The 13,056-nt window shown below is 48.0% G+C and overlaps 1 protein-coding gene across 1 annotated transcript in view; it reads right to left on the bottom strand.

Annotated features, from left to right (window-relative positions):
• COL16A1 (collagen type XVI alpha 1 chain) overlaps nucleotides 1-13,056 on the bottom strand; it is a 155,039-nt gene that overhangs the window by 105,082 nt on the left and 36,901 nt on the right. The window contains exons 5-6 of the mRNA XM_063140567.1: nucleotides 3,672-3,795; nucleotides 658-933 (exon numbers count right to left, since the gene is read on the bottom strand). Of these exons, the coding sequence (XP_062996637.1) occupies nucleotides 658-933; nucleotides 3,672-3,795 (400 nt within the window). The remainder of the gene's footprint in view (nucleotides 1-657; nucleotides 934-3,671; nucleotides 3,796-13,056) is intronic.

The raw sequence follows: 13,056 nt of genomic DNA, 5'->3' as shown, positions 1-13,056 counted from the left end.
TCGCGGCTCTTCGCTTAAAAGTCCAGCTGCTTCCCCAGCCGCTTTGTGGTCCACAGTAGTTGCATTGAAGCTGAAACCAACACTCAAATTGGGCTAATGCAACTTATGACCACTTACAAAGTGGGAAAAAAAGAAATAGAGGACTGTCCTCTGACAGTCCTGGTAAAATAGAGACCTGTTCTTTATAAAGTGGGACACATGGACACCCTAATGACCCGCCATGGTGAATGCAGCCCACCAGTTATTTGGTGGCCTGCCTCGGGCGGCAGAGTGGGAGGAGTAGCAAATTGCACCTCCCCCCCCCGGCCCTTTCTAGCAGGAGCTCAAGAGAGCCCTGCTAGCCGTTCTCCCATGAAGAGAGTGCCTGGAGGACTCTCTGGAGCAGGCACCCTCTGGAGAGCCATGTTGGCCGAGGAAGCAGCCGGTGCGTCTCTTCAGAAAGCTGGCCAGGCCAAAATGCCCGGCTATGAACGGGTCTTTCCTCAGAGCCAGCCATTGTGGGAGAAGCGTTCCAGGAGATAGTATATAAGTTATGATGGTTCTTTATCTTGAAACTGGGATTGAACAGGACAGCTCTTCTAACAGTGGTTATCTTCAAATAGAGGATGGCCCTTCTTATAGAGGACTGCCCTACCATGAAGCCCCACCACGACTCACCGACACAGGCGCACCCTGCGTGGCATCCAGTCCAACAAATGCGTTGCCTTCACTGACCAACCGCCGGCGGAGCGGCATTGGCTTGGATGAGATGTAGCTGCAGTCAATATGGACCGAGACCACCTGGCTTTGGACGCTGAGGGCCATCTTGTGCCACTTCAGATCGAAAAGGGAGGAAACCCCTTTGCCGGCAAAAACGGCACTGATGAACTCCTCATCCTGGCCCTTGGCCTGGAACTCCAGACTTCGCTCTTTGCTGTTGATCCCCAGGGAGAGCTGAAGGGGTGAAAGGAGACGGCGCTGACTAAGACAATTTTCTAGAAAGAGAGGCAGAGAGAGGAAAGGCATGAGGGGAAGCAGAGAAGGCAGAGAGATGGAGACAGTGCAATAAACAGAGAGAGCCAGAACCGCCCAGAGAGCTTCGGCTGTTGGGCGGTATAAAAATGTAATAAATAAATAAATAGAGACGAGGATGGTGACAGCAGATGAGTTAAGAGAAGCCTTAGTTTTTTGCCCACGTAGTGTTCACACTGGTCCACCTGTCCATTATAAAATGGTGGGCTGTAACGGGGCAAAACATCACATCCCACCCATGGAAGTGGCTTCTTCATCACACATCGTCAATTTTAGTCATATTCTACTTTATTAGAGAAGGAAAGACATATTAAAAGGCAGTTATAATATCATAAAGTATACAAAAAGTTGGCTTTCATCTTCATACTTATTATCTTCTAGGGTTGTGACCTTTGATTCTGCACAATAACAAGAGCCAAACATGAAAAAATGAAGGAGGTGAGTTCTTCCCCGACCCAACACATTACTTTTGGGTCCATGCTGGGACAAAGGTTCAGTTGCTGCATCCAACTGCTCTCAGAGGCAAAGGAGCAGAAAATGAAAAGTGGAGGCCCTGCTGTTTTCCTCAGCCAATCATAGGGGGAGATGGGATAGTTAAAGGGTCATCCATCAAGAATGTTTCTGGAATATCAAGGATACCAGGCCCCTGTCTTGACAGCGGTGTTGTGCCTGGCTCCCGCACCTGCGTTCCCTGTGGCGCTGTGGGGGAAAGGAACGAGGGAGCAGGAACGAGGCAGCCAAGAGCAGCCAGGAGGAGGAGGAGAGGGAAGCCGGGCGCACGAGCCACCTCTCCTCCCTCTAACCTCCCTCTGGCTGCCCGTTTCTTCCCCCCTTTTTTATTATCTGTATCTGTGCAACTGCGCAGATACAAATAAAAACAATTAAAAAGCAGGGGGGAATGGGCCTCATTGCTCTCCCCCACTCTGTTTTTAATTTTTAAAGAGGTGCAGGGGCCGCTCCTCTCCTCCCCTTCCCCATTATTATTATTATTATTATTATTATTATTATTATTATTATTATTATTATTATCCACAGGCACAGGGCTCTCCCGAGCTCCTGAGCTCCACCCCTTCCCTGTCCAGCCCATGGCGACCAATCAGGGGGCGCCATGGGCTGTGACAAGTCTCCACTGCCAAAAATAGTCAGAGTAAGTGCTTGACTTCTTTTTCAGCGGAGTTTCCGGGTTTTGCCCCTGGATGGCTTCGCAATGGCGGCTGCGTCATGTAGATGAGTGCCGCTACAGTGAAGCTGTGTAGACGTGCCCCAGGACTGGCCCAAGACGTTGCTTGAGGTAAAGGGCAAGCCTCCTTCCATTCCAGATTCAAAAGCTGGCTTACTGGACTGCCAGTTGGACCTTTCTTCAACACTGATGACGGGCTACCATTCGGCATCACACCTGAAGACGGCAGGCTAGTTTGGGGGGTAGCGGGCAAGCCGCTTGGCACACAGCTCTCTCCTCCAACACTTTTCAGCCCCCTCCTAGCTTCTGCTACCTGAGGTGACCGCCTCACTCTGCCTAATGGTAGGGCCAGCTCTGCAGGATACCAACCGGATATAAATGTATTACATTGGATGTTAGATGATATAGAGCCTAAGCCAGCCCCACATTGCAATCTATCCATGGCAAAAACCAGTGTAGGAAGTCTGTGAGGACCCACTCTACGGCAAAAGGATCAGTCATGCTCATTGTGTCAGGTCTCCCCCCTCCAACCCCCAAGACGCAGCGTGGGCTCAGGAAGGACCCCAGCATCATGACCCACTGGATGAGAGACCACTTGACTCTAGACCCCCCTCCCCCAGAATGCCTATCCTCAGAGCTTGTACCCCCACCCACAAGAACTGACCCCCTGCCCTCCAGGGACTCACATCCCCAGGTCGACCTGACAGCTGCCCTGAAAGGCTTGGCTACCACAAGGGACAATTCACCTGCCCCAAAGGCTGTGTACAAAGGGGATGGGTTGGGGTCTGAGCCCCAACTCACTGAACGACTCATTTGAACCCACACTTCTGAGGGCTAATAGAAACCTGAAGGCAAACTCTCTTTCTCCCCCACCCCTCTGCCAGTCGTTCCATCCCCCCTATTGTTTTTCTCTCTCACCCACTCTCACAGGAGTCCCCTTTTCTTTTCTTTTCTTGCCTTCTTTTTCTTCATGGCAACCCCCCCCCCCAAATCTTAATTTCCTAAGACTGTTTCTGATCCCTACGTGTGGCCCAGCAGCATTCATGGGAAGTAAAAAGGGCGGTGACTACAGCTCCCACTTTACTTTGAAGCAATCCCAGCCACCAGTAAGAACATGGGTTGTTGCTTGTAAAAGTGGGAGGGGTATGGAACCTCGAGGGCAGCAAGGAAGGGGTCTGGGGCAACGCTGGGGTCCACGGGCACCAGACTGCCCGCCCTGCCTTAGAGGGCTACTCTATGCTAAAAGCTTCTGACCTATGCAAGGTAGACTAGGTCTACTGGCGCCGTTAGGATAAGGCAGGGAACAGATTGAATCGTTTGTTAGCACTAACTAGTTAACCTTGGAGTTGGAGGTGAAGGAAGGAGGGCTGGAAACTTGTGGGGGGGGGGGGAGTGGACCTCAGTGCAAAGCACGGGCATGCGATAACCAAGAAAGAACACTGAGGCCAAGGTAGGGAAGAGGCACACTGGCCGAATGTACCTGAGGGTAACCCTGACGGTCGGTGACCTGGAAGAGATACCAGTTCTCTTTGCTGGTCTGTTTCTTCAAGAGCAGAGTGAGCACCAAGGTGAATTCATCTGGCAAGCCCAGGGGAAACAGCTGTCTGGGAACAAAGAGAAAGTGTGTGGGGGAGAGATGAGTCAAGGGGAAAGAGAGGCAGCTTTTCATGGGTGGCATTCTGACGACACAATGCAATTGCCTCCAGAGAACCTCAACGCTCACAGCCCTGCAATACGGCGTCTCTACTACAGTGGTTCCCAAACCTTTTCAGGTAACCGCCCCCTTGGTTGCGCAAACTCATGCCCAGTGCCCCCTACACTACACTATAAAAATCATTATTCAGAATAACAGTTTTCAACGACCCACTAAGGAAGATAATAACAATAAAATTCAAAACAGTAACAATTAATTGAATATTTATTCAAAATCCAATTACATTTTTTTAGTTTATTCAATTAAACATAATTGATGAACTTGATCCAGTGATATCATCTTTTCAAAGCCTGATAGGCATTTTGCAAGAATATTAGAGATCACATTTAGTAATATCTAAAATGTGATTTAGATATCACATTAGGTATCACATTTAGTCAAAAGCACCAAAACGCTAATAAAGAGACCTACCCTTCTTGGTGTGCCCCGCCACACCGGCTGCAAACAGAGGCATTCACTCTCTTTTCCCTCCCTCCCTCAGCAAGCCTGGGGCAGGTGCTTCCCATTTAAAGGGGCCGCGCTCCTCTGGATCCTGCTGGTCTGGGCATCCGGGTGGAGCAGCAGTGGCAGCGTCTGGGTGGAGGAGCTGAGCTGACAATGAAAAAGGGGCCATACTTCCCCTTTAAATGGGAAGCACCCGCCCCAGGCTTGCTGAGGGAGGGAGGGAAAAGAGAGTGAACGCCTCTGTTTGCAGCTGGTGTGGTGGGGCACACCAAGCAGGGTATGTCTCTTCATTAGCGTTTTGGTGTTTTTGAGACATTTCAATTCACCGTTAAAAGGACTCTTCTTAAACAGGACTCTTCTTAAACTTAATACATCTGTGGATTCTTCCCCTATATGGCTTGGGACCAAACTACCTTCTCCCATAAAATGTCCCTGGGTTTTAAGACCTTCTGGAGAGGCGCTTCTTGGAAAAGGCCACCTTGAGTGCCCCCCTGCTGCCCCTTGCCTCTTAGCAACCCCCCATGCAATCCCACCCACCCCCAAGGGGGCAGTACCGCCCACTTTGGGAACCACTGCTCTACTATCTTTCCCAGCATGGACTAGAGATTCTCGTTTCCCAGCCCTGTAACCTGAAATTCTTTCACTGAAGAACATGAGGAAAGGGCTCCAGTATATTTGTGAGTGTGTTTGTACAAGACAGTGCAGGCACGCGTGTCTATTTGCACGTGCGCACACCTTGTCCTTCTCCAACGTGAAGACACCATTTGCACCCAGCCCTGGGTGTGAGCACAGGGGCTTGGCTGGGGTGTTGACCAAGAGGAGCATGGGCTACTGACTGTTCACAGGGGCTCCTATCCAAAGGCTGGCTGGCATCATGCAGGCACCTGGGGACTCAGGGGAGCGTGTCCGCCTATCTCCGTGCGAAACCTCCGTCTGTGAGCATGAGTGTGAGCAGGCACGCTCAAAGCCGTGTCCGCGTGGGCGTGGCCCGGCCAGTGCTAGGGTTGCCCAGCTTTGGGGAGCTCCTGTCTGAGCCACTGAAATCAAACGTTTCCTGGATGAGGGACAAAGTGATGAAGAAAGCTACGGCTCTCATTTCTTTGTCACCCCAGTGCTGGCTCCAAGTTGGGGGGGCGCTATGGCAAGGCACCGTCAGTGGCCCCCCTTCCTCAGCGAGTCGCCCTTCTCATTGTCACCAGCTGCTCCTCCTGCTCCTCCTCCTCTTTCTCATTGGTGCAACCACTGGCTTGCTTAACAGGCAGAGAGAGCACATAGGCCGCGGCGTCTCCTGCCCCCCTTCCCAGTCCCACCGACGTCTGGGTCAGAGAAAGAGGCCGGTGAAGCAGGTTGCATTGATGAAGAGGAGGAGCCAGCCGAGGCTAGGGGGAGCTGCCTTAGGCGGAGTCAGGCCCTCGGCCCATCTAGACCAGCATCGCCGGCACTGACTGGCATTAGCGGCTCCCCAGGTTCTCAGGCGGGATCCTTTCCTCGCCCTACCTGGAGAAGCTGGGTGGGGCCCCTGCTCAGGCCCAATTTGCCTACCCTTGACACCAGCCCTGTCACCTTCCCAGAACATTTTGAATAAACTTCTTTGTTAACCTTTATGGCATAAAATTATACTTGCGGTCTATAGTGCAAGTGGGACCTGCAACAAATTGTTGCACCACAGAGTGCTCCTGTTCAGGGTGCCAGCCAGCCAGTCCCCCTTCCAAAATACTCCATTTCACTGTTCCCCTCCCTTGGTTTTCCCTTTTCCTCCCCCCAGACTGCCAGCATTTCGTATCCACCGAGCATGCTCACTTGTCACTGGACTGTGTCCCCACGGTTCTTTTAAGGTTTCCCCTCCTAAATATTTTTTGTGCTACTGCAAACCTTTGTATTCCCTGAGGATACCTCCCTCTTATTTATTTATTGCATTTTTATACCACCCAAAAGCCAAAGCTCTCTTGTGTGTGTGATGAGGCTGGTTTTGTTCCCATTTTTAAGGAGCTCAACCAAACAAGCAGAAAACAAATGTAGAGACCCGTCTGAGCACACGTAGGTTAGATAGAAATGATAATAAAAAGGTTTAATTGGCAGATCAATTAACGACAGCTTTAGTTTATTCTAGGAGGTCCTTTTAATTGGCAAGGTTGAAAATGAAGGTCACACTTGTTTATTTTTTTGCAGCTATTTTGAGTCTGGTGTGTTAAGAAATGAAACAGAAAAGATGAATGATGACCTTTCCTTCTCATAAGGGCTAGCTTTTATTTATTTAATTGCAAATTATCCTTTTCTTCAATATCTAAAAAAGGCACCCATGGGCAACATACCAATTTATTTATATTAATCTAATTAATATATTTAAAGGCAGATGATTACTCAACATTTGTCCTACAATAAATGCCTCCCACCAGCCCACTAAATCATTTCTTACGGCAAACATAGGATGACTCCCAACTCTTCTTTCACACAACGGGATGTTTCACACATTATGCAATGACAAACCTGGAGGGAATCTACACGTCGTACTAAAGGCGCCTGTGTGCGCCTCCAGTCCGCCCTCAAAACGATGGTGTAGACGGAGAAAGAAGAGGCGGAGGAAGAGGCGGCGGCGGCGGAGGAGGAGGCGGCGGCTGGGGAGCCCCAGCCGCCTCCTCCTCCGCCTCTTCCTCCGCCTCTTCTTTCTCCGTCTACACCATCCTTTTGAGGGCAGACTGGAGGCGCACACAGGCGCCTTTAGTACGACGTGTAGATTCCCTCCTGGACTGGCAAGTACACACTCGACCAGAACCCACAACCAGTCCTGACACCCTAAGGAATGGAAGCACTTGCTACATATGTTGGCAAACTCAAGTTTGTCCTCCCTTGTTTTTCTGCTTTACGGTCCCAAATGTACACTTAAAACATCCCAGGTGGCCACCAAAACCACATACACACGTAACATTGGAATCAGCTAGGGTGGTGCCTTACATATCAACAAAAAAGAAATGCATCACCAAAAAGTGGGTGAAAAAAGGAGACACTTATTTGCATAAAATGCTAATTTGTATATGTATAGATGCAAATTTAGAAATGGTTATTATAATTTAAATAGAAATACAACCCCTCTCACCCTAGTGGCAGGCCTATCCAGTGAAATTTTAGAATGTTTTCAGGATGTTTTCAGGATGTTTTAAAGATGTTTTAATCATGTATGGTATGTTTTAAAGATGTTGTAATCCGCTTTAATGTTTATTTTATATCATGTTTTTATACTGTTTCTTTTATACTTTGAATTGTTTTCGTTTTCGTGAACCACCCAGGGAACTTTGGCTATTGGGAGGTATAAAAACGCAATTAATAATAATCACAACAGCAACAGCAACCACCACCAGTCTGCTGTTCAGGTGATGGGCCACTTCAAGGTCAACGTCTTCCTTTCTGATGGTTCTTTTCTTTAAACCAGACTCGGATCTGACTGTCCCTCAGCTAGAGGATGCCTTCAGATAGAGGACTACCCCCTCTAAAGTAGGACACGTGCCCCCCCGCCCCCTAGGTATGTCCAAACCTCTATGGGGAAATGAACACTGCAAGGGCTGCGATCATTTCCTACCCAGGATCTCTTATTAGGGATTGGCCGATCTGTCCATTTCAGTTTTTGTGTTTCCCATTTTGTTTTCAGAGCTTAAGTTTGTTTTGTCCCACATCAGTTTGCCTTAAAAAAATCAAAATCAAAATCTGCACTACCTCTCATCTGCGTTATGGTGCATTTTTCTCCTAGTATATTTATCACATTTCTAAACCACCCGAAAGTTCTCTGGGCAGTATATGCAGTACGGATGCAATTTTGTCTAATGTATGCAGCTTTTGCAAGCAATTCCCTCTAATATTTACACAATATATTTACACAAATATCCCCCTTTTTCAGTGTACTTTCCCAAGTGAATTTTTTGTATTTGGAAGAATCGCATCACAACATTGGGTGGAGAAGTGCATTGCAAAATTGAGAAAAGTACAAAATAGCGTAATTGCCTCGATGGGCGCCGCTCCACCTTGTGCTAAGCCAATATCACAGCCCGACACCCCCCCCGCTCTCAAAAATAAACACACACACACACACACACACACACACACACACACACACGGTCTTTTGGGTTGAGAACCTTGGGCAGGGTTTCAGAGGCTTTAGGGGGGTAGAAAACTAAGTGTGGGGATGGTGGAATTCCTTCAGAGGCAGGCAGGCAGCAGCTGGTCTCTTTATCTTTTAATTTAGTTTCAATGCTGCAGTGTCTCAGTGGCTGATGGCCTGCTTTTTCTATTTCCCAGTATGCCCATGATGCAGCAACATGTCAGGGCATTTTGGGGAGGGGGTGGCAGAAAGGGTGTCCACCTGGCACTTTCCCCTCCAAAATTCCCCTAAATGACACTACATCCAAGTCACTTGTGGAAATAGAAAATGGTGGGATGGCTGTGGCCTAAAAAAACATTTTAAAATAAGGAGACCTGCTGTGTCCCCCCGCCGCCAACCCCCCTCCCCTGAAAATACCACCTCTGAATGAAACTGAATGGTGGGTGATCCAGGATACTTCATCCCACAGCACATAGTTAAACTATGATGGCCACCAATTTGGACGGCTTTAAAAGGGGGTTGGATAAATTCCTGGAGAAGGAGGCTATCAGTGGCTACTAGCCCTCATGGCTATGTGCTACCTCCAGTATCAGAGGCAGTAAGCCTATCTACAGCAGTTGCTGAGGAACATGGGCAGGAGGGTGCTGTTTCACTCGTGTCCTGCTTGCGGGTCCCTGGAAGACAGCTGGTTGGTTACTGTGGGAACAGAGTGCCAGACTAAATGGACCCTTGGTCTGATCCAGCAGGGCTCTTCTGATGCTCTTCTGTTTAAGTGGGGGGCAGTTGTAGCTCAGCGTTGCCAGTGGGAGGGAGACATGAGACACTGAGCACACACACCCCGCCCCCAATCAGCCTGGCTGGGAACCAACTGCCATGTTGCTCCCCCCTCTTAGGATTGCTGCCGTCCCAGCGGCATGGGAAGGGCCACAGCTCAGTGGAAGAGCCCCTGGTCTGCATGCAGAAGGTCCCAGGTCCAATCCTCAACATCACCAGGTACAGCTGGAAAAGACTTCTGTCTGAAAGCCTGGTGAGCTGCTGCCAGTCAGTGTCAACAAGACTGGCCTAGATGGACCAATGCCCCGACTCTGTTACAAGACAGCTGTCTATGTTCCTCTGTTTGTGTGTTTGACACACAGAGAGGGAGGTCCCCTGGATGGCCTCAATTGTCATATTATTATTATTATTATTATTATTATTATTATTATTATTATTATTTCTTTATTACCCGCCTCTCCCTCTGGATCGAGGCGGGGAACAACACTAAATGAAATATAATACATAAAATTAGTTAAAAGAGCATATAAACCCAATATAAGTTTAAAATAACAATCACACCATTTTAAAATTCTTAGGTTTAAAATTCATCTGGGTAGACCAGCTGTCTTAAACTCAGAGAGAGCATTAAGCTGACGAATCTCCTCCAGCAGGCCATTCCACAGCCTGGAGGGGGCAGAAGAAAAGGTCCTCTGGGTAACAGTTGCCAGCCTAGTTATGGCTGATTGGAGTAAACCCTTCCCAGAGGACCTGAGTGTGCGGGGCGGATTGTATGGGAGAAGGCGATCCTGCAGGTACCGTGGACCCGAACCATGTAGGGCTTTAAAGGTAATAACCAACACTGTATACTTTGCCCGGAAACTAATTGGCAGCCAATGAAGAGATTTTAAAACTGGTGTAATGTGGTCACCCCTAGGTGTTCCGGTGACCAGCCTGGCTGCCATATTTTGAACTAGTTTATGTTTCCGGACTAGGCACAAAGGTAGCCCTATGTAGAGCGCATTGCAGAAGTTGAGCCTCGAAGTTACCAGCGCGTGCACGACCGTCTTTAGGTCTTCCGACTCTAGGAAGGGGCGCAGCTGGCATATCAGTCGAAGCTGATAGTAGGCACTCCTGGCCGTCGCATCCATCTGGGCTGTCATTTGGAGCAACGGATCCAGGAGCACCCCCAAGCTGCGAACACAGTCTTTCAGGGGGAGTGTAGCCCCATCCAGAACTGGTTGACACACCTCCAAACCAGGTTAGGACCCTTGACAGTAAGCACCTCCGTCTTGTCTGGATTCAGTTTCAGTTTGTATTTATTTGATTTATTGACTGAATTATTTCATATTAGCATTCATATCTTGCCCTTCTATGCCAAAGGAAAACTCACAGAAACATACAAAATAAAATTTTAAAAATACATTTAGAAAGATAAGACATGATACAATCCTGAATATAACAACAAGAAGAGTAGTGGCAATAGCAATAGCACAGACTTAGGGCAACATCTTATGCATGTTTAGAGAGAGAGAAAGCCCTTCAAGTGTGGGGAATGCTAGTAATCGTAGGACGCGATTCTCTCTAAACATGCACAGGACTGTGCCCTCAGGGGCTCTAATTTTAACAATCCCTACCAGAATAAAATAGCCTGAAGAGCTCTCTTCAAAGAAGATGAAGGAGGGGCTGGGCAGACCTCTGTTGAGAAACTATTCCATAATTTAGATGCTGCTACCAAATATTCTGCTCCTTCTCACCCCACCAGCTGCATCTCAGCTGACAGGGGATGAGAAGAGGGCCTCAGAGACCGAGTGAACATCTCCACGAGGCTGAGATAAAAGGAGGCAGTTCCTGAGAGAGCCTGCTATACCGATTAGCTCCTCACCTCCCCGAACGGCCTCATGTAGCGGCCCTGGTTCTACAACTTGCTTCTTTCCCTCTCCTCCCTATCTCTTGCCGCACCTTGCATCATCATGTCTATTAAACTGTAACCCATTATTTTACATTTTGCCGCCCTCCACCTCCAGTGTATCGGCAGAAAGGTGGCATGCTAGTGCAGAGGTAAATAAACCCAAGAGGCAACGTTTCCCATCTTACCACTGCATCATCATGCTAGAATGCCATGAAAGCATTCTCTGCACATGCTCAGATGCAATATTAGGAGGAAGGTTAAAAACCATTTAGAAATGTCTTTCACCGGCCACCCTCCAAAACGCAAATAATACTTTAAAAAGATTAATAGGATGAAGTCACATCAGGCCCAGAATCTAGAAGTCAGTCCAACATTTTTGTTCCGGTAGCAACAGCAGCCACTAACATCTGTGTTTGCTTCTCTGAACATTAAAAATAGATCCAGACCAGGCAAGACTGGGAGACTTGGAAGCCAAGCTGGGATCAGTTTCATCTGTGGAATTCGTCTTATGATTGCAACATTGCCCATCAGTGATGACCCATTCTGGGGCTCAATCACCGCCAGATATTTATGCCAAGTCTTTCCGCTACAGACTTGCCCCTACATCACAAACCAGCCTTCCCCAACCTGATGCACTCCAGATGTGTTGGGCTGCAACTCCCATAATTCCCAGGCAGGCATGGCCAATGGCTGATGGACTCACTCCAGTCCCAACACATCTGGAGGGTCAAGTTGGGGAAGGCTGCATTACATGGGTAGACAACACACTAAGCCAGTGGTTCCCAAAGTGGGATTGTATAGGGGGCGTTAAGGGGCGGCAAAGGGGGTGCTCAAGGTGGTCTTTTCCATACCAGGAGTTTTGGTTACAGAAGGAAATTTCTGATTGCTATCCTGCACTATGGAGAGTGGTTCAGAAGCTCCTGGTTGCATTTCCAACATCATATTTGGTGGAATGTGGTTTTAGTGTGGTCTGCCTACTTCTCTCCAAGCAAAGAAATCGACTCCAGATTACTAAATGTGGTGATTTAAGACTCATGTTAAGTGACTTTAACCCATACATTGGGAAACTGGTATCCTTTCCTCAAGCCCATCCATCACATTAAGAATTTACAGAATAGGGAGGTACTCTACCCTAGTTACTAAATGTGATATCTAATATTCTTGCTAAATGACTATCAGACTTTGAAAAGGTGATATCACTGCATCAAGTTCATCAATTATGTTTAATTGAATAAACTAAAAAAATGTAATTGGATTTTGAATAAATCTTCAATTAATTGTTACTGTTTTGAATTTTGTTATTATCTTCCCTAGTGGGTCGTTGAAAACCACTATTCTGAATAATGATTTTTATAGTGTAGGGTAGGGGGCGCTGGGCATGAGTTTGTGGAACCAAGGGGGCGGTGACCTGAAAAAGTTTGGGAAGCACTGCACTAAGCCATGGTTAGGCCACTATTGCTTGGGCAACAAATGGTTAGTGAGTGTGGTTAAACTGTGGTTAGGTAGCCACCATGTCTAGAAATGGTTCATATGACATGCTAAGCCATCATATTGGGCTCAAAATGCTTAACCCCAGTGGCTTACTGTGTCGTCTGAACAGGACCAAGGTCTTTACAGAGAGGGTATCAGTGACGCCAGGCAGAGATCAGAACCGGGTCCCTTTGAGTTTTGAGAGACAAAGCTCTACCACAGGTCTGTAAATCTTATGATCCACCAAGCAGGGTGCAGCCCATCAGCCCTGAACTGTGGCCTCCTGCCAGGGTAAGGGTATTCCCGAAATTCTCCACATTGGTCCCCCCCCCCCCACTCCCCACACCATTATGGATTCTGGAGTCCTGAATTAATGCACTGAGTGTTTTTATTGTTCAGTTTTTAACTCCCTAATTTTGTACAGAGCATTCTGTGTGGACATGTTGTTACAGCTTCCAGTTCCTTTACATCTTACAGCCACA

This window comes from Elgaria multicarinata, chromosome 13 (assembly GCF_023053635.1).
Source record: "Elgaria multicarinata webbii isolate HBS135686 ecotype San Diego chromosome 13, rElgMul1.1.pri, whole genome shotgun sequence".
NCBI lineage: Eukaryota > Metazoa > Chordata > Lepidosauria > Squamata > Anguidae > Elgaria > Elgaria multicarinata.
This window is presented reverse-complemented; position numbering and strand designations above follow the sequence as displayed.